A 23,166-nucleotide genomic window follows, 5' to 3' on the forward strand; every position below is an offset into this window, starting at 1 on the left:
GAGAATGACAGAAGATTAGGTCAGGTATGCAATGTAATGAGGCAGTGGACCATGCAGGGTCAAAGTAGGTCATTGGAAGGTTTTAACATTGAATGAAATGGGAGCCTCTGAAGAGTTTTGAGCACAAAGTTACATGATCCACCTAACTTTGATTTTAAAAGGATAACTTGGACTGCTGTGTTGAGAAACAAGACAGAAAGAAAGAGACAGGTAGTAAGTTATTGTAATCCAGGTCAGAGACCATGGTAATTCAGACCAAGGGCAGTAATAGAGATATTGAATGTACTGTTGATAAAATGTGAAGGTAAAATCATCATACTTTCCTGATTGATTGGATATGGCGTATGATCGGAAGAAAAGTGTCAAAAATGCCTCACAGCTTGTCTGCCAATTGGGAAAATGGAGTTGCTATCAAATGAAATGGGAAGACGATGGGAAGAGCAGGCTTACTCTAGGAGAGGAGCTGACACCTAGAGTTCAGGGCTGGACAGATACGTTTGAAATACCTGTTAGATAGCTAAGTGAAGATGTTGAATAGGCAGTTGAATACAAAAGAGTCCAGAGTTCATGGGAAAGAGCTAATCTGCAGACATAAATCTGAGATTCATCAACATATAGATGGTATTTAAAGCCCTAACACTTGATGAGATTACTCAGGGAGTGAATGAAGACAGAAAAGCAAAAAGGACAAAGAACTGACCTCTGCATAGCTACAACAGTGAGAGGTAAATGAGAAGAGAAAGCACTAGCCGAAGAGACTAAGGAGAAAAGGTTATTGAGGTAGGTGGAGAATCGGGAGAGTGTGGGATCCTGGAATCCAAGTGAAAGCAAATGTTTTGAAGATGAGACAATGATTATGTGTGTTAAATCTGCTGATAAGTCAGTTAATGTGAAGACTAGATATTGACTATTGGATTTATAAAACAATCTAATAACAACCAAAGTGGCTTTTAAAAAATATTACCTCATTTAATTCACAAACTTGATGTGAGGTAATATTTAACTTTTACAACTATTCATTGATTTGCAGAAAGGTTGCTGTACTGGTAAATTACATAACTAAGAGAGGACTCAGGGGCTCTGATAGTAAAAGTCCACATTGTTTGATGAAATTCTATTTTGAGACAGAAATATAACTATGTTGATCTTGTAATTTTATTGGAAATTTTATTTGACACATCAATTTTGCCTTGAAAATAGTTACATTTATCAGTGTAATTTACAAACTAACAGGACCTTCTTCTATTACCTCCTGGACAAGTAGGCCATAAACAAACACATCTGCCTGTAGCTAATGTTTCTCCTCAAATATTCTGACTCTGGTGAAAACCTTAGAATAGGTACTACAACAAAAACAGAGAATCTGAAATTTCTTTCTTACGTTTAACAACTAATTTTATTTGGACTGCAGGCTATAGTTTGTTTGCATGGTCTATTGAGAAAACTGGCATACTGTGGGCCTGAAGGCCAAATCAGCCTGCTGCCTAATTTTTAAAATAAACTTTTTATTAGAACAAAGCCATAGTTATTCATTGACATATTGCCTTTGGCTATTTTGTGCCATGACAGTGTTGAATAATTACAGTGAAGACCGTATAGACAACAGTGTCTAGAATATTTACTGCTTGGCCCTCTGCAATATGCTAACTCCTCATGTAACCCAAATCAGTAACAAGAAAGTCTCATGGTCCTGAACTTCTTTCTGTGTCTAATCACTTACTAACAATGGCTCACTTCCATGTGTTTATTTGTATTTTTAAGTTATTCTGCATTAATTCTTTCATTTAATTCTCAGAGTACTGGTGAAATAAGGTATCTTAGCCCATTCAGGTTGCAATAACAAAATACATTAAGCTGGGTAAATAAACAATAGATATTTACTGCTCACAGTTCTGGAGGCTGGGAAGTCCAAGATCAAGGCATTGGCAGATTCAGTGTATAGTAAGGGCTTGGTCTCTGCTCCATAGATGGCATCTTGTTGCTGCATCCTCATGTGATGGAAGGGGCAAGGGAGCTCTCTCAAGTCCCTTTTATAAAAACATTAATTCCATTCATGAGGTTGTAGCCAACATATTTGGTTTCTTTTAGGTGCCAATGTATGAATTTAAGGGAGACACCAACATTTAGACCACAGCAGTCAGTAGGGCTTATTTCCATGAGCCAAACTGCAAAAGAGATAAGGGAAAATGAAAAGTTAAATATTTATGTATTTTTTAATAATAAAGTCAAGGATCAGGTCCTGTAAGAAGATTTTCCCAATCCTTCTAGGAAAAAAATGGTCACCCTACTTACTTTTAAAATCTCAATTAAATCTTGGAGAAGTATCAATCAAGCATCTATAATACTTTATTGCACTTTTTGTTAACTTGTTTTTTTTTTGCATCTAATAGCTTGTGAGCTCTTCCATCTAATAGCTTGTGAGCTCCTCAAGTCTAGGGACTTTCTAAATTTAACATCTATTGAGTGTCAGTTTGTGCCAGACATGTGCTAAGCCCATAAATACAATGATCAATAAGATACATCCTGCCCTCAAAATACATTAATAAAGAGGATAAATAAGTGAAGAAATGATCAATATATAAATCAAGATGTGCTACAAAAAGGGAGATATGATGTAATCCAGTTTAGGGTCTTAGGAAAGATATCTTGGGAGAATTGACATCTTCCATGAGGGAAGATTAGGAGTATCCAAGACAAGGGGAGAGGGTCATTCCAGGTTAAATTGCAAGCAAGTGTTCAAGCACTTCTGTGTTTGGGGAACTAAATACATAGGAAGAAATAGGGTGGAGTGGCAGAAAACTAAACTGGAGAGGTGAAAGGGGACCAGATGACGAAGGGTCTCTTATGACATGTTTAAAATATTGGATTTGGTCTTTAAAACTATGGGAAGGTCTTAAAAACTATACCGAACAAGTATAAGAAGGCCAATTATGTGATCAGATTTTCACTTTAGAAAAGAGGCTATGACAATGATATGGGATAGATCAGAGAAAGATTGATATACAGTAGCCAGGTGAGAAATAGTGAGGACCTTAATCAAGGTAGTCATGTGTAAACAGAGATAAAGGGACCAATTTTAAACATATGAAGGACCTAGAAATAATAGGAGTCATATTGGAAGTGAAAAAGGAATTTTAGGTTCCTGCTTGGGCAACTGAGTAATTAGATGTTAACATTAATTGCAAAGGGTGAACATGTTTGAAGGATGGGGAGTGAGAATATGAGAAGTCATTTTAGATATGTTGAATTGTAGATGTCTGTGGGAAATTCAAATGGAAATGAACAGCTGGACATACCAGTCTGAAACTCAAAAGACTTATCTGTCTGGAAGTAAAGATCTTGGTATAGTCAGCATTTATTTAACAAATGATCGTCGAGTGCCCTATGTATGTGCCAGGAATTATTTTAGTTCCATAAAGACAGAAGTTGAATCCTTCAAATTCAGCCATTGGTTGTATATAACAAGAGGACTATAGACAGAACCCTGTGGAATACCAGTATTTTGGAGGACCAAGCTAAACAAATTTTCAAAGTCGGCCAAAAAAAAAAAAAAAAAAAAAAAAAAAAAAAAAAAAAATCGAAGGTGGAGATAGAACCAGGGACAAAAACCAAAAGGCTCCTGAATCTGGAAGCACTGGTATTTTAATCTATTGAAATACTTATATCTAAAGTAAGAGTTGAAAGTGTTAGGAGACGAGGAGGTAGGGGACAGAGTGTAGGCAACTGGGATTTAAGAGCTCAGAGATCATGGCTTATTCATTATCCCTTCCTCCCTCATTCTTTCAATGCTATTTATGAAGCTCTCTTACTGTGTACTAGCAGTATGATAGATGCAAAATACGTGATGGTCAGCAAAACAGAGTCCTGGTTTGGTTAGCAAAACAGACTCCTGGTCTTCATGGAAATGGGTGGTATAATAGAGAAAACAATAAGCAGGTAAACAAGCAGTATTTATGTAATGTACATACTATGAAAAAAACATGCAGGGCTCTATGATACAGAAAAATAGTAGGACCTACTTAGAAAGACCTGATATTTGGGGAATTGAAGAGGCAAAAAGAGGGAAAAATATATCAAGCATTTATTCATGTATATTCTCTGCTCCTATATTTGGTGCATGCAGATAATTTTTTAATGAGTAATTAATAAATGAAATAGTAAGGAAATTGATATAATTATTTTCTATTATCCTATCACCATAAAATGTAAAGAGATAGATGTAAATTTTGAAAGACATCATAAATGAACATTTTATAAAACAGAAAAGTTTCCCACTTGTCTACTTTTAATTTCAAGGGTAATTATCAATTTTGCTTTTTACTGAAACCAATACAAGCTTAGCAAATTATGTTAAAAATGCAGATATAATTTAATACAGCAAAATTATTGTAAGAATTAATTTTCCTTCTTGTGGTCTTGTAACATTAGATTTATGCATCCTTTCCATTCCTTCTATTAGCTATTGTTTGATTTTTTTAAAAGAGGTATTTACTCTTAGAATCCTCTTTTCCGCACAGCCTTGTGATTCAGTTTAGCTAAATGTTTCCTAAAGTAAGTTCTCTTGAATACCAGTCCCATGAATTGCTCCTCCTAAAACGTAAATAAGTTTTTAATTATTAAGTAAATCTGAAAAATATGTAGACTATGATAGTCTCCTCTTTAAAAAATGACAATATATACTATTGTTTAAAGAGTTTTTCAAAGGCCTATAGGAGAGAAAATTCTAGTATTCCAAAATTTTGTTTTCTCAACTTAATCTACTAAATAACTCTTTAAAAAAAGACATGTACCTAACATATGTTAGGGTATTCTTTGAGAAACACTGTTGCAAATGGTTGCTTAAAGTTTTAAGTCCTTTACTGATCTCTGAATGGTGTTAACTGAAAATAACTTAAAATGTTGACTCTCACATTTGTTTCATATATATGTGTGTGCATGTGTGTATATATGTGTGTGTGTATATCTATATTATATATATTTATATATTATATATTATTATATATACATTTTTATTTAGAGAGAGAGAGAGAGAGAAAGAGAGAGAGATAAAGTCTCACTCTGTCATGCAGGCTGGAGTGCAATGGCATGATCTTGGCTCACTGCAACCTCCACCTCCAGGGTTTAAGTAATTCTCCCATCTCAGCTTCCTGAGTAGCTGGGATTACCAAGCATGTACCACATGGCAGGCTAATGTTTTATATTTTTAGTAGAGACGGGGTTTCACCATGTTGTCCAGGCTGATCTTGAACTCCTGATCTCAAGTGATCCACCTGCTTTGGCTTCCCAAAGTGCTGGGGTTACAGGTGTGAGCCACTGTGCCTGGCCTTATAAAAAATAATTTTGAAAGTAAAATCATTCAAAATATAAAGATATAACTGTTCTTATGGCATAATGGATCATAATGAGGACAGTAGCAAGTTGGAGCTTAATTGAAAACTTTCCCAAATCACAGTCATTGCTATTCCTCTATAGATGCATAAACAAATTAGTTCCAATTTCTGTCTCCCAAGACACAGAAAGCATTTGCCTGATGTTACTCATAGAAGGCACTTACCTGATGTTACTCAGCTATTTAATAACACTGAGTACTCTTTTTTCTGTGTATTTTTTTCTCAACACTATTTCTGGGTAAGAATATAGAACATGTCTAAATTTGCATTCAAACACATCTACATTTTTCTCAACAAAATAGAAAGATTATGCAGTTGAAGGCCAAAGTTAAGAGCAGCATAATATTATCTTTCTTGTGCAATGCTATTTTTCCCCACCAAAGCAAACAATCATGGGTTTAATTGTTATTTCAGGTGGCATCTGCTTATTTCAAAGATTTTCACCTACTGCTAATTGGAGTTATCTGTTTAGCAACATCCATAGAAAAATGGAATTTGCACAAGAGAATTGCTCTGAAAATGGTGATGATGGTTGGTGTGGATCCTGCATGGTAAGTACTGCATTTACTGCTTCCAGTGTACCTGCTGAGCAGACCATTTCTGTGCAGAGCAAATAACCAAACAAGCAATGTATCTTTGTATCACACTCTGGAAATTCTTTGTATAACACTCTGGCTTTTGACTTTTTTTCCTCTGCAAATATGAAAGTGATAAAATGTGTACTTGAGGTGTAGGAGGATAAAAACAACAACTTTCACTGCATAGAAGTGAAAGCTGAGAGAAGCCTTGAACCTCAACAGACAAGATTGATAGACTTCAGAGTAGATATTCCTCCTATCTTGTTTATTTGGGTGATAACACATTCAGAACTTGTTCAAGAGCATCCTTTATTATCAGGGAGGATGTTACGAACCAAAGACAAAGACGTTACTGAAAAAGCACAAATGTTTGCAGAAAAATTCCAACGTGAACATTTTTCTTTTTAAACCAACTGCTGCAAAGTGAAACAATCAATTAAGAAATTTTGTCTATAGAAAATAAAATCACTCATTTGACTGATAAAATTAATTGGTGATTTTGGTTTTAGTTCACTTCTTGCGAAGAACATGAATGTAAGCGAAAGAAAATGTCCAGTGTCATAATCATTTGCATAGTGGCATTTTGCTTTAAAGCCTTAGATGTTTCATCCTTTCCCATCTTTCTCTGAAAATTAGAATATTATACTGACTTGTATTGCATAATTCATTCTAGGGCAAAGCCACATTCGTGTTTTTCATTTATGGTGCAAATTGTTTTGCTAAATACCAAAAAATCAGTGACTCAGATAAGACAAATTTTTGATCTTTTTAATCTAAAAACTGTATAACACATATGTATTTAAGACACCATCTTACTCTTAAAATGAAATGGTGCTCCATGCCTTTTAGGGTGCTATACAAATCTATCTCTTTTTCCTGACCCTCTGCTCACTATTACAGGGGATGATATGATGCACTTCACAGTGGGCATAAGTTCTGTCCATTATGCCACTAAGTGGCTTTTCAATTTAAGGCATTTACCATACAGGAGGTTTATCTGATCCCAGCCTTTTTAATAGGAAGATTTTTTGTCTTGATAATTCCTTAAGAATTAAAAGTTCTTAATTTTCTTTTTTTAGAAGAATCATTTCTTGTGTAAGCAGATTCCTAGTACATTCTCTTTTATTTTGTTTTATACATTGAAAATATTCACCTTATCTGAGTCTGAAACTTACAGTGTGGCATTGTTCTTGTAGATCTGTTTTAAAAGATGTCAGATTATTTCCTAAATGGCTCTATCTAGAAATTTGTGCTTCTGAATGATTTTCTAGGGCCACCTACTCAAAAGAGATCATGTTTTTTTCCCCCAAGTATGACTTTGAAAGTTTAAAGACATGGCTTAACATTTTGTAGTCTTAGGTACGTTATTTTTAAGGAGAATAACTACTCTATTTGTAAAAGAAGACAATGTAATGCGTCCAGATCCTGACAACAGGAAAGGATATCAGATTCAGGAGAGCATAAATCATATGAATACAGAAAATTCAGAAACCTCATTTCAGCAAATGACTTTAGCTACTTTCTCCACCTGCCATATATTGAACCAGTGTAGTGAACAAGTAAAAAGAGGCTTTATAAATATTAATTTCTTTCTTTGTCCTTGTGCCTCCCTGACACTCTTATGAGCAAACAGAGTTATGGCTAAAAGATAAAAGAAAAAATAAGGGATCTTAAATTCAAAAGTTGATTGCATTTTCATCTTACTAGCATTTGAAGATAAGTGGTCACCTGTGAAGAGCATTCAGATATTGGTGTAATATTATAAGCTGTTATTTGTCATATAACCAACTTGCAGTTTGTTTAGTCATTTTTTGGTTTCTGAAGAGAAGATTTGTATGGTTCCCTGGGAGACAAATCTCTTAAGAACTCCACTTTTACATGTGCAGCTTTGATTTCTACCTGGCTGTCGCTGTACTCCAAGTTCATCATCTGGGCAGAATCTTAACCTTCTATGTTTTGAAAGACTTAATTTCCCAAATCGCAACATCTTAAACATCTTGCAGTTAAATAATACAGTGCTAGTTAAGCTAAGAGCGCAGCTCCACACTAACAGTTCTCTTGTTTCAGGCTGACGCTGGGGTTCATGAGCAGCACTGCCTTTTTGTCTATGTGGCTTAGCAACACCTCGACCGCTGCCATGGTGATGCCCATGGCAGAGGCTGTAGTGCAGCAGATCATCAAGGCAGAAGCAGAGGTCGAGGCCACTCAGATGACTTACTTCAATGGATCTACCAACCCCGGACTAGAAATTGATGGTATCATATGCTGATATGGCCAATCTGGGATCTAGTCATTAGAGCATTAGACATAAACTCAGGAATTCTAAGTTGTATTTTGAATTAACTGTCCATACATGCATGATGTGAATTTAACCTTCCTCCCTCTATAGTTCTGAGTATCTACACAAATAATTTTCTACAAATATTTTACCTAAATTGTTACATTTCTATTCACTTGCAAAAAGACAAATGCCTTTTCTATTCCTCAGCCAGACTGATGGAACACTCTCTTGTGTCTTTATCAATAGACCTCCAGGTTATTCTTTCCTGCCCTGAAGGGATTTTCCTGCATAATATTGGGAATTTGTAATTCCTACATCCTATTTGGATACAGCATCAAATTTCACTTTGATTATTTCTGGCTTTGACGAACTGCTCTGATGCAGTGAAAAAGTGTTGGGAGGATATTTGTATTTATAAAATATTTTAAGATGAATGTTATGTTAGTACACAGCGAATTTTTTATTTTCAATTTCTGCTAATGCTTCCGTCTTCCTATCCACACACATATGCACACATGCAAACCCAATGATAATCCCTTCTTTAAATTGTTTTTCTTTAATATTTTGCAGAAAGTATTAATGGGCATGAAACAAATGAGAGGAAAGAGAAAACAAAACCAGTTCCAGGGTAAAGAATACTGATATTTTGATTAGGATTTTTCCAAAATTATATTTTAATAAAATTATAACTGGATCAATTTATTTTTCAGATACAGTAATAATACAGGAAAAATTTCAAGCAAGATGGAGTTGGAAATGGTATGTAAATTTGATTCTTTCTAAATAATTATACACAAAATTATACTAAGGCTGCAGATATATACATATGCATTTTAAAATCTGTCACGTGCTTCCTTCTTTATAAATTATTTTGCTTGACTAAGTATTAGCATGGTGTAATGGTTTGATAAACTTTCATGAATAGACAGAAATCAACATCTGGATAGAAACCATTTTGGGCTCTGAAAATTAATATCATTATTTTTTCTTTTCACCAGAATTAGGATAATGGCAGTTAGCCAATGTAGTTTAAAGAAATATAATTTCAGTCTCAGAACATTGCTTCTTTTTCTTGTTTTTAACTTTTATTTTGGTTTCAGGGGTACATGTGCAGGTTTGTTACATAGGTGAATTGCATGTCATGGGGGTTTGGTATACAAATTATTTCCTCACTCAGGTAATAAGCATAGTACCCAATAGGTAGGGTTTTTTTGAAATCATTTTTTTAATTAAAATCTTGCTGGCCTAATAGCCTAATTTTCATTAGGAGGATTGTCATTTCTTCCAGGTTATGAACTGGGAGCAACTCTTATTTATGTAATTACAAGCCATTATCTTTAATGCTTTTATTACCACTAAAAAGTTCAACACAGAATTTATGAGTTGCTTCTGTCAAATATGGGTGGAGGAGTTGTAGCCATTCTATATATTAAAGGAGGGAAGGAGATCTCTGTAAACTAGCCTATAGAATTCATTTCCCCAGAATAAATCAATATAAAAATACTATACTAGATTGCACTGGGAACAATATACTTCAAGACCTATAAAACAAATCCTGCATAGAAATAGTCCTATAGTAACTATGGCATTAGCAATGAGAAAATGGGGCATATATTTCTTCATCTGCCCATGGAATGCATTAACATGAAGCTCAACAGGAAAACGAAAACCCTCTTGTTAATTACAGAAATCTTCTAGGGGAGAGCAATTTCTATGTAAAGAGAAAATGAATACAGTTAAGTTTTAAGCCATTAGCCACAGAATATATTAAGGGTTTTTAAAGATGGGTATTGTATATATATATTTATGAAGATATTACCTTTAGGGATAGAAGTAATTCCTTTAAAACATAAAAAATTAACAGTCTGCCAGGTATGTTATAGAATAATACATTAGAAATGGGCTTTAAAAACTGTTATGAAAATTGGCACACCTAAACAGAAAGAATATACATGCACTCGGTAACTTACTTGTGGTCATCTTTGGAAACCAAGTTTTCTATCATAAGGCCTAAAGTTTCAATCAAAACCCTTCAAATTGATTTGATAATCAATATCGTGCAGGCATTGTAAGCAGGTCTTTTGATGAAAAGACCTGCGCCTTACTGTAAGTAACTCAGAGTCTAGTGGGGAAAATGGACTTAAAAAAATAAATCTGACATAAATACCACAACAAAGGAAGGCACAGATGCCAAGACTTTCAGAAACAGGAGCAACTACTTTGATATGGGAATACCGCAGGGAAGAAGTATAATGTAAAGACAGTGGAGTTTGGAAAGATGACACTGTGTGTAAGCCGAAGAGTGCAAACTCATGAATGCAGGGATGTGACTGCCTTGTCAGTACTTTAAACTCTAGCACATTCCAGTTGCCTGACACAAAGGAGGTATTCAGTAAGTAGTTATCTTTATCAATTAATGAATGAGTGAATGCAAAAGAGTAAAAAGAAGAAGATGCTTTTTAATCAGAGAGTACAACTAATTCAAAGACCCAGCTAAGTGAAGAGCAGGTTTTTTGTGTGTGGTGGGGGAACCTCTCCAATTCAGATGCTAGAGATGAGCTGTTGTGGGGAATAAAATGATTGTATGGGTTTGCCCAGGTTATAAATACCTCTTCATCCAATGCAAAGGAGTTTAGAGTAGATTTTATGGAAAACACAAAGCCTTAAAGCTGCAGGGCAATATGGTAGGTTCTGCCTTTGGGACAACCCAAAGGTCAGTGGTAAGCTTTGTGATTAACTGAGCAACTGAGCTTTTCTATTAATTAGACATTGAGGATGAGGGAGAAAAATGTGGGAGATGCCTCCACTGCTCTAAACTGGGGAGCAGTAGATTGTGACGCCATTGATTAGAATGCAGAACTCAGAGGTAGGAATAACTTTTCAATGGAGAAAAGTAAGGTAATGTAGGCGCATTTCTGGCAATAAAGATTAGTATCTGAATTTAGGAGAGGAGAGCCTGGCCTTTGAATGTTGATTCTATTGTCTTTCTAGAACCCAATGCAAAAAAAATTAGCTTTACATAAAAATGGAAATAATTTTTTGCTGCAGCAAAGTATTCTTTATAAGACATGCATGAAAGCATTATTTTATATATTATACATTTATGATATGGTTTGATTTTTAACAATTATAAGTGTATTTTCAGAAATAAATGTATATATAGTTTGTGTTGCAATGATAATGAGCTGCCACTGCTCTGATAGATTTACGTTATATAATGTAACACTAACTGATTATATGGAAGAATGTATATCTACTTTAGCTATAAAATGGAAAAATATTTATATTTATAATCTTTTGATCTTCTGCTTTCTTTTTGAAATAGGTGGGGTATTCTATTGAATTATAATAAATCCTGTGGGGTATGACTTTGAATTTGACCTACAAGTAAAAAAGTATAAATATTACTCCCTTTTTGGGGAGAGTGTTATAAACTAAATTTCAGAAAAAGGAAATTTCTTTCAGTTTAGCTCTGATTTTGATTACTTCTCTTCTGCTAGCTTTGGGTTGGTTTGTTCTTGCTTCTCTAGGTTTTTCAGTTGTGATGTTAAATTGCTAATTTGAGATCTAACTTTTAATGTGGGCATTTAGTGTTATAAATTTCCCTCTTAACACTGCCTAACACTCATGACACGAGTTTACTTATGTAACAAACTTGCACATGCATTCCCAAACCTAAAATAAAAGTTAAAAAAAAAGAAGAGGAAGAAAATAAAAGGCTGTTTTTTAAATAATCTGCATAATTTTGCTATGTTCCTGCAATAAAATAAATTTTATTTCTAGTGAAATTACTATAATTTTATTCATTTGAAGCACAATTTGTTTACCACAAAACTAAAGATCTTTAAAACTTAATTAAAATCTCTTTACTACTACAATTAAATGAATCTAAAATAATCAATAAGCTTACTTCACTTTTTAGAACTATAATATTTCTCCCCTAAGGCAACAACACATACTGATTCATACAGTTTAGTGTGCAGTAAGTGGAAAGTTCTCAATAATAGAAAAATAATAATAGTCCCCAAATAAATTCTGTATTTAGCAATGACAGTAATATTAGTTAAGAAATATACATTTAACATTTGTTCAATGTCGCCTTTTCAACAAGACCTACCCTAACCTCCCTGTTTCATTGCAGCCACCATATCCCATATCATTCCTCTTAATCCTGACTCTACACTACCTTTTCCAAAGCATGTATCCCTGTCTTACAGACTACATAATTTGATTAATTTTATCTATTTTGTTCATTGCCTTCTTTCTCGACTAAAATGCAAGGTTCACAGAAGCAGAGATTTTTGTCCGTCTAGTACATATCACAAAGATCTTGAATAGTGACTGCTGTAAATAGTAAATATTCGCTTAGTGAATAAATCAATTCAGTAATATTTTCATCAAATGATTACAATTAGCTTAAAATAACTCATGTTGTATATAAACTACCCTAAGTTTCCAGTGTCTACTTAACCATCAAAGAAAATTCAGAGAAGTCACTATGGACAATAGAACCATTCAACTAAATACTCTTATTTTTGGCTGCTTAAAAAAAAAAGCCAAAACAGAGGTATTTTATTAAATTAAAATAAATCCTGTAGGGTGTGACTTTGAATTTGACCTACAAGTCAAAAAAATTACAAAAATATTACTCCCTTTTGGGGGAGAGTGGTATAAATTAAATTTCAGAGAAGAGAAATTTATTTCTCTGAAAGGAAAGTTTACTTTCAATCTCACTAGGTAACCACTGTTGACATTTTGAGTTCTTTTCTTTTCTTTTTTTTTTTTTTTTAGAGACAAGGGTTTTGCTTTGTTGCCTAGGCTACCATACAATGGCACAATCATGGCTCATTGAGCTCAAGCAATTCTCCCACCTCAGCCTCCTGAGTAGCTGGAACTATACAGGTGTGCACCACCCTGCCTGGCCAACTTTATATTTGGAGGCTGAGTAGCTGGAACTATAGGTGCAGTTCCAGCTAGCTACGCTATACCTACAAAGTATAATGTAGCCATACCTACACTACAAAGCAAAGAAGCAAACTGATAAACATTTAAAGACAACATTGTAGATCAGATTGGTTTCATTTTATGTAGAAAGACAAAAAAAACATGGTTTGTAACTAAAATTTGTCAGCTCTAAAATTCTTGTTAATAGAACTACAAAGTTCTCATCCAGATAATAATGATGATAATTTTGCTAGTGATGATAAAGGCTAGATATTAGTGTTGAAGATGATGGACAGTTAGTAGTCTAGGACCTGATTTTTAAAGTATTCATATTGAAGAGTCACGTTCCTATGCTGCCTATCTAAAAAAGAGACTTGTTCCATGACTTCACTTTTATGACGTTCTCTTCTCACTATAGGCCATGGCCCAAATACTAACTTTACTTGCCCAAAATAAAGTGGTGAATAGTAACCAAGCCCATAAATCCCACATTACCTGCTAAAAGTAGCTGAAACATTTGTGGAGAAGAAAAGATATTGGGAGAAGAAAGGAATAACCTAGACGTACACTGACAGTGCCTGAGGGAATATATTTGTCAGGTTCCATTGGGGTAACTGGTAGACCAATTAGCATGCATACAATTTCCATGGGAAGTGAGTTCTAGGTATCCAAAAGTCCATGTGTAGATACCAAAGAAGGAATAAAGTTGCTAGTTCTTTCCCTCTCATGCAAGCATTAGTATCATTCAAAGAGACAACCCAGAGTTCTACATCAGCTCAGTTTCTAAACCTCCAGGCATCTACAAATGAAAGAGATTGGGAAATCAGTACACTTTTAATGAAAAATCTGAGATAATTGATTTTCATTAGTTTAATGTAACTTGTAATTCCTCAAAGGGAAAAGTTCAAAGAAAAAGTATCCTTGAACAAATTGCATCTTGCTTTTAATTAGTTATTGTTTAGTTTCAGGGTGAAAATCCTTACGGTTGAAAATCAAATTGTACAAGACAACACTTCTTAATGTTCTCCAAAAATTCAAAGGGGTCTTGTAAGTATAGTAATAAACATGGTTCATAATATTAGAAACTAGAGGCATTAGTTCTGCCAAATAAGGAGATATTAATTCTGGAGTGTCTGGCTACTACATCAGATAAGAAAAAGGTATTTTAGCTTAGATCACATAACACACAAAAGTTGGTTCTCCTTCATTATTCTTTCATTTTCCTAAACTGGGAGAAATTGGATGGCCAAGGCAGTAATTAGTGCTGCTCAACCCTTACCTGACCCAATCTAGATGTCTCCTTTCATTCATCTAGGGGTTTATAGAGAATGTTTATAGAAGAGCTAAGTAAAGAGAGAGAAGGAGACTACCACACACCCTGTAGGAATCACAGCAACAACCTGTGAACGTGCCCTCACTCCAGATTTCAAGCTTTATTAGAGTCAAAGTGCTATCTCAATTGATGGCCATTCTTAGTTGTGTTCTCATAAAACATTTATCTGTTAAATAAATTATTGACTGTTGACAATATAATTTCCCCCATATATCTTTATTTTATGAATTACAAAAATCTAATTCTTCACATTTTATGTTATTGTAATATTATCTAGCAAACAGCATAAGCTCAGCCTTATTAAAGGTATCTGTACTTTAACTGTACAATAAATCTCCCATACTATATAACTTATTTGAATACTGTATTTCCTTTCTTGAAATACTCAACAGGGCTCTCCTATGCATCTTCTAGTGGTTTTTTGTTTGGTTGTTTAAAAAGAAATTTGTTTATTTTGTTAGCAAATTGATTTTTCTATATTTTGATTATAAAATATTTCATGTATATATGTATTTATAAAATGTGATTAAACATTTTAAAGAATAAGAAAATGAATAAGATGATGTATACCACATCCCAGCTTAATAACCATAACATAATGATTTCTAAAATCTACATGAGTCTTTCTCTGATTCTTTTTCTTTTCTTACACAATCACCCCCACCCCTTTGCCAAGTTAGCTGTAGTCCAAAATTTGGTGTTAATCATTCACTTGTTTTACTGCTTACACTAGTTTAAGGTATAGATTGGTCACCACAACAAAAACTAAAAATAGCAAAAGTTTCAACAAGATAAAATAGGCTGGTATGGTGGCCCCCTCGTCACCATGATAGACTCTGTCTCTCTCTTCTTTGCCATTTCCAACGCTGGAAACTTGTAGTTCAACATGGCTTCCCCATCTGCCTCCATCCATGCAGTAACCCAGCTAGCTGCTCAAGGAAAAGAGAAAGTGGAAGGCATATGTACTTAAAAATTATTCTATTACTTTCCTAGATTTAAGATTATTCAGATTTTCTATTTCAACTACAAACAGTTGCATTTTTAGAAAAGAAATTTATGTGTTCCATGTCAAATTTAGTGATTGTTTATAATATTTTCTTATATCTATGTAATTTCTACAGTATTTAGTTATGTCTCTTTATTTCTAATATTTTTCTTGTGCTTTTAAAACATTTTTCAAATAATCTTTCCAAACTATGTCTATTTTATTAGTCTTACAAGACTTGTTAAAGAACCAACTTCTGACTCTTCATCCTCTGTATATAATGTGTATTTCACATTATTATTAATAGTTTTCATTATTACTTTGTTCTGTCTACCTTATTTGTGTATTTATGTTCTTGCTCTTTTGCTAATGTTTAAAATTTGACCTTTACCTTATTAGTTTGGCGTTTTTCCTCTCTTCCAAAATAAGGATTTAAAGATGCAAATTTTCTTGTGTTACTTAAGCTATTTTCCATATTTTTCAGTTTTCTAATTTACATTATACTAGATTATTTGACTCAAAAGATGCTTAGAAATGTGTTTTAAAATTTAAAATAAATTAGGTTTTTGGCTACTTTTAAATTTTTTCTAACAATTTTTCTGTGATTAGAAACTATGGCCTATGTATCAGTTCTCCAAAACTTGTTGAAGCAGCTTTTTGGACTAGCACATGGTCAGCTGTAATAAGTATTCTTCATTGTGCTTAAAATGAATCGTACATTTTCAACTAATTAGGTTCAATGTTTCCCAAAACTCTGTAAGATCAAGTTGCTAATTGTGCTTCTGAAATCTCTGTGATCTGACCACATTTTGTCTCTTTAATTCAGCAATTGATAAGACTGTTTTGTTAAACACTCCCTCTATCTTGTCGATATGTCTATCTCTTCTGATAGTTCTGTCAGTTTTGATTCTGCAGTATTGTTAGATTATGTTATTTGGAACCCATTTAGAATGTTTATATGTATATGATTGATTAACCTTTTATCATTTTGCTCTGCACTGCTTCATCTATCTTAATTTTTTTTTGGTCTTAGAGTTGATTTGTCTGCTGATAATACAGCACTACTAGCTTTTTTGTTTGTTTGTTTTAAAGACTAATATTTACCTGGCATTTCTATCCTTTCACTTTCAGTATTCCTGTGACCTTATGTTTTAGGTGTACCTCTTTTATTATTTATGTTTGAAAATTTTTACCTCTACCTGACATGTTTTATCTATTTAAATGATTTGTGACATTATATATTTAAAATAATTTCTACTGTCAGATTTTTATCTTTCCAAATATTCTTTCCATCTTTCCTTCCTGCATTTCTATGCAGTTTTCTTTTGTATTTCATGCTCCTACACTCATATGGGTGTATTCTATAATCTATACTTTGTGTCTATTTTAGTTGTCCTAATCATTTTACTATATTATTAGGCAGCAAGGGTTGCCATGACAAAATACTATGGAACTGTGGTTCAAACAATAAAAATCTATTATATTTTCTCCCAGTTTTAGAGGCTAGCCACGTACAAGATCAAGGTTTTATCTGGGTTGGTTTCTAGTGAGACCTCACTTTCTGGCTTGTACAAGGCCATCTTCTCACTGTCTTCTCACATGATGTTTCCTCTGTGCACATGCAGCAGGAAGAGAGATTTCTAGTCTCTTTTGCTCTTCTTATAAGGACATCAGCCCTATTGGATTAGGTACCCTTCTTCTTTTAAACTTAATTACTTCTGTAAAAGTCCTTTACCAAACACAGTCACTTTGAGTGTTAGAACTTCAACATATGAATATTGAGGGACATAATTCAGTAGTTAATATCATGTCTATTTAATATATAAAAATTTAAAGATAATACAGTTTTTTTCCTGAACATTGTAAAGGCCCTAGGATATTTCAATTTATACCATTCCTATTTACATACTGCTATTTTCCATTTTTTCAGTTCTAGTCTATTATGCCTCTATAAATTACGTAATTGTATTATTTTTAAAAAATCAGTGCTCTGTAGAGTTATACACATATTTATTAATATCTTTGTTCACCATTGTTTCTTGCTTCTCAGACCCCACCCTTGTAGGGTCATGTTCCCTCTTCCAGAATATACCTTTTGAATGTACTTCAGAGAATTATTTTGGTGTTAAATCCACAGTTTTTGTTTGATACGAAGATTTCTATAATTCTTAAAACATGTTTTTGTGGTTATAATGTGCTAGATGGGTCATTATTTTTATTTGCACATTGAAATATATTTATATATTTCTATTGCCTTTTGGCCTTCCTTTTTCTACTTAAAAGTCAACTAGCTATCAGTCAAATTATCACTCATATCATTGATAGCAGTCAAATTATCAAAAGACTATAGGCAATCTTTTCTCTTTGTTTGCTTTGTGTGTGTGTGTATGTGTGTGTGTGTGTGTTTGTGTGTGATAGAATTTTACTTTGCTATACCTAAGTGTATATTTCTCTAGAATCAGGGTATTGATCTTTTCCAACAATTCCTGAAAATTATCAGGTGTTATTTCTTAACATTCAGTTACGTCATCCTAGTTCTCTGTATTCTTTCCTTCTGAGTCTCCAATTAAACATGCTGCACTTTCTCACTGTATATTCTAAGCTTCTTAACATCTGTTTTTCTTTTCTGTGTTTTGCTGAACTTTATTATAAATAGTAACTTCTGATTTATTTTTTAGCTTATTTTCTCTTTAGCTACATTTATTTTGACATATTTACTGAGCTTTTAAATTGTTAATTTATATAAATTTTATTTGTCTTTTTAAGATTTGCTTGGTAACTTTTATGATCTTTTTCATATTTTTAATTTCTTTTAATTTTATTAATCATATGTAAATTTGTTTATATTTTGTGTCTCTGTCTAATAGCTCTGAAGTCTTTGTGGTTCTCTTGCTTTTACTTGGTACTTATTTATTGCTGGTTTTCATTTTATTATTTTCTTGCATGTTTTGTGCTTTTAAACATTGAAATTTTGAGAGTTTTCAATTATATTGCTATTTCTTTTTAATGCAGAGTAACAAATTTATTCTTTAAGAAAAATTCTCATGGTTAGGAATTTTTAGGGAATATTGTTTCCCTTAAGTCAGCATGACATTTCCTTTCTCTCTACTTCTGCAAAGGATACAGCTTTATGTGTGTTTTCTTATATATTCCTCACGCACATTTGGCCTGGGGTAATATCTTTTATACCAAGCTCTTCTTGCATTGGGATAAACTGAAATCCTATTTTAAATCCAGTTTTAAAAATATTGATGCACTTTAAAAGATGGTTTTTAATATTTAAATATCATCTCATTCAGCAGGGAATCTGATTTGTCATGCTGCTGGATAGATAAATCTGCTATGTTATTATATTTTGTTTCAGTCATTTTTACAACTAGAAAAAACAAGATTTTTCTCAGTGATTCACACACACACACACACACACACATACACACACACACACCCCACATACTTTTTCCTAAGAAATTATAAGGTAAGCTTCCAAATAGTTAACATTTAGGGCAGTAACATTTTGTAAGTAAATACAAGATTTAATCATAACTTTGAACATTTCTGAAGAATAGTGTTTATTAATAAAGATGCCTCATGTCCTTATGCTACATTTTAAATATCTCTCTATTCATCACACACACAATAAATGTTTATTACTTTATAAACACATCCAAATTCACAATATGTAACAGTTCTTTATTAACTATGGTAAATATAAATTCTGCTTCAAAGAGTCTTATTTGTAACTTCAATTTTACTACCAACTCCTCTGAATTCTTCATGTTATTACTGTTTAGATCTTCATGATGAGTTCATACCAGGAGTAAGGGAAAGATTCTCTCCTACATTTTCTTCTATTCACTTATCTATTACTTTTATTCAATAATTCCTTTGGAGAAGTAATCTTCTTATAGACATTTAAAACCATTAGAACACTATAGGAAGGCTGGTTTAATTAAATAACATAATCTGTTATTCATTTAACTGAGCCCCTTTAAACTCAATATGCAGACACAAAGTACAGGTTCCCACTGTCTCATTTCTTTTGCACACTGTTGAGCTTCCACTCTTCTGTTCCCTTTTTAGTTACATCATCTACCAACATACGGACCACAAAAGCACCGTCAAAAGTGGGCATTATATATTAGTAAATATGAATTTCTTTATTTTTTAATGTAAAAAGATAAATATTGCATCTTCCATTAAGATGGGAGGTTAAATAGGCCCATATGTTACCACTTTTCTAAGTCTTCATTAAAACAAGAAAAAATAGACTTTCAAAGTGATCATAAAAATTATATAAACATCAAGAGAAGACATGACAACAAAATCATTTTGGAAGCTGGAAAGTAAAAGGCTAAGTGGAAAATAACCCCATTATCCCCAGTAATCCCATGGAAGCTAAATCCTAAATTGATAGTAAGAAAAGCCAGTAAACAATTCAATTTCCACAGCAGCAGGGTTTAACATTTTTAAAATGTTGAAAAGTAGGAGGAAGAAAAAATTGCTCATGAAGCAGCTAAATCTTCTGCTTTCTTCCCCAAATCCACATGGATGGACAACAGCTTCTAATCCACCAAACAGAAATAAAATCTTTAGACATGGTAAAATGGAGTAAGGAAAAACAGATCCAGTTCTGGATTGGGGGAGGGTGTCACAAGGAAAATAGGGGTACTGAGTGACAGCTTATAAGCAGAACGTGGAGAACCCTGCCTTCTACCCCCACTGACCAGGTCTGTGCCTTATACATGTCAGCAGGCAGGAGGCCCAATGATGTTTCCCTGGAGAACACAATCAGCATAAGAAAAAAGATGAAAACATTGACAGAATTTTCCTCAAAAAGGGGCCCAGTTAGATGACATCATAGTGAAGCTTACAGGCAACCACAAATTCCAAAATATGAGTGCAGAACTTCTCTGTAGATATTCACTGCCTGAAATGTGAACAGACAACCACAAATTCCTGGATATCTGACAAAAGCTTCAGTTATGAAAGAGAGAGTCCCAAACAAACAAAGAAAAAAGAGCAATTCACAGGAAACAGAGACTATGCAAGAAGAAGAAATTACAAAAAAGAAAATATTATTAATATAATCAGAGAGATAAACAAATAAATTACTTGTATTTATGAAATACAGCATTCTATAGAAGAGAATCAAGAAGTCAAAAATATAAAATATATAAATATAAAGTATAAATATAAAATACAAAGATATAAAAGCATAAATGGAAAATTCAGTAGACAAAATAGAAAGAAACAGGATTAAGGAAATAAGAGGAGTTTCCAAAAAAAGAATAGGAAAAAAAGAGAAGAGGACATAAAAAATTCAAGAAAGCTTCCACAATGGAAGAGTGCAAGTTTTATGATTAAAGGACTCACTAAATGTCATCAAAATGAATGAAACAGACCCACACAGGACAGGGCTGTTTTTAAATCTTTGAGATTTCAGCATGCTATAAGAAGGTCCTAAAAGCTCTCAAAAAGGAAGAAACGCTAATTCCTTACAAAAGATCAAAAGTATGAATGGCTGAGTACTTCTCCCCAGCAACACTACTCAGAGACAGCAGAAAAAACTGCCTTCAAAATCCCGAGTAACATTTATTTACAACCTAGAGTCAATATCCAGTCAAACTATTGAAGTAAGAGGGTAGATTTAAGTCTAGATAGCTCTTTGCTGTTCTAGAAGGAAAAAACAAACAAACAAACAAACAAACAAACCGACTAGATTTAGGACAGGAAGGGAGGCCCTAAAAGAGATGTCACCAAGACAATAAAATTGGTAGAATATTGATGTGAATTAGCTATCCTATCACTTGATTGTTCTGAGGGAATGTTTAAGCAACCAAGAAATAATCTGGAACTGATTTAGTAGTATGCACTTCAGAAAACAAGCAGGTGAAAGAGGGGAAATACATATTCTAACTTAGAGAAGGGGCAGGAAAAGTAATGTATATCATATTTCTATCTGTTAATGGAGCTCTAGGCAACACATTGAAAATTTGAATTCTGTACTATAAGCAAAATGATGACAGAGCATAATTGGAGGAAGATAAGAGGCGTAAAAAGTGTACATACTCAGTGAAGGAAGCTGAGACAGAAATCTGCAATCGCTGCCACCAGGTGGCAATAGTGAGTTACATGTGAACCTGCAGGATTTCTGTTGTGACAGGTCCCCTGTGATGATGTCATTGGATTCCGCATTTGGTCATGTCCTCGTAGAAAATTTTTTAGTTACTTGGAAGAAGATGTGGAAGGCATACTCACAAGGTCTTAGATGTCAAATATTTGTGTGGAATAACTAATGTATGGTAGACAGAAGGGATTGAATAAAAACACAATAGGTTACCATTGTGGTAAAAGCAGTATGAAACGGAACTCAAGTTTTACAATTCACATAAGTAAAGTGGTCTGAAAGGCAAGATGGTACAGGAGAAATTTACTGAGAGGGAACTCACAGACATGGATTCTGCTTTCAAGTCTGCAATAATCAACTGGGTCATACTTGAGACTCATTTTGCTCTTCTGAAATATTAGATTTTTATACCAGATAATCTCTAACCTGTCTGCTCTAATAGTCTATCTTTCCTTTATATATTAAAAGAAACCTTATTTCTGGTTATAAAAGTTATAAAAAGTGCCAAGAAGGTGGAGAATACCCCTAATCTCATAATTAAGAAATAATTATCATTAATATTTTGATATATTTCATTTCAGCCATATATATAATTAAATATGTTATTATAAATTAAATGTAATATTATATTATTAACATATATCATTAATATTAAAAATTAAATGTAATATATTACATTTCAGACACATGTATATTTGTAGAAATATTGTTTTAAAAATTTACATAATTTTGTACTTTTCACATAAATCTCTTTATATATTATAACACAAGTACTTTTTCATTCATAATTTATCTGCGACTATGTCCTGTGGTCACCTCAGCACAACAGGTTTTCCCTGGCCACATCATTATTGGCAATCCTGTTTCACCTCTTTTGACATTTTGTTCCTCCTCTCCTCTTTGCTTTGGAATTCTTTTTTTCTCCCAGACTTTTAGGATGAAATACACACACACACACACACATGCACACACACACACACACACACACACACATGCACACACACACACACACACACACATACTCTCCAAATTCCTCCTCTACTTATGGAGATTGTAGTGATTATTGTATTGTCCTGATATCTGCAAACATATGTGCCCTCTGCATCAGACTCTCACTTTTTACCTCAAATGATTTATTCCAACTTCCTCTCTTAGGTTAAATCCTTGGTCTCAGGCTGAAACTATTATCTGGGCAGAAGACTGAAGATTAATCTGCTGTGATACCTGCCCCCTTTTTATAATTTCTGTACCAATGGCTCAATTAGTGGGTCATTTCAGGCTTTCCTAAGAGCCCTAGTTTTCAGCTCAGTGCCTTCTACTGCTGTTGCTCTGGTCCTCATGCTTTACCTACCCTTTACTTCAATATCGTCTCTTCTGCTAGTTCAGCTCAGTGAGCACCAGTGAACACAAGCACTCGGTAAAAATAACAATAAATTTGAATGCATGTAGCCCATGCTTACTGGCTAGATTAAAAAAAAATGTGCATTCACCATCCCATCTCAAAAACTCCTCCTCTTAACCTTTAATT

General features: G+C 33.5%; 1 protein-coding gene across 3 annotated transcripts in view; it reads left to right on the forward strand.

Moving 5' to 3' along the window:
- Positions 1-23,166, forward strand: part of SLC13A1 (solute carrier family 13 member 1) — a 96,795-nt gene that overhangs the window by 28,255 nt on the left and 45,374 nt on the right. For all 3 annotated transcript variants that reach the window (XM_003921035.4, XM_074379137.1, XM_010343571.3), the window contains exons 3-6: positions 5,805-5,941; positions 8,036-8,223; positions 8,820-8,877; positions 8,960-9,008. In XM_003921035.4, coding sequence (XP_003921084.1) covers positions 5,805-5,941; positions 8,036-8,223; positions 8,820-8,877; positions 8,960-9,008 — 432 coding nt within the window. The remainder of the gene's footprint in view (positions 1-5,804; positions 5,942-8,035; positions 8,224-8,819; positions 8,878-8,959; positions 9,009-23,166) is intronic.

The sequence above is a fragment of the Saimiri boliviensis genome, chromosome 10 (assembly GCF_048565385.1).
Source record: "Saimiri boliviensis isolate mSaiBol1 chromosome 10, mSaiBol1.pri, whole genome shotgun sequence".
NCBI classification, from domain to species: domain Eukaryota; kingdom Metazoa; phylum Chordata; class Mammalia; order Primates; family Cebidae; genus Saimiri; species Saimiri boliviensis.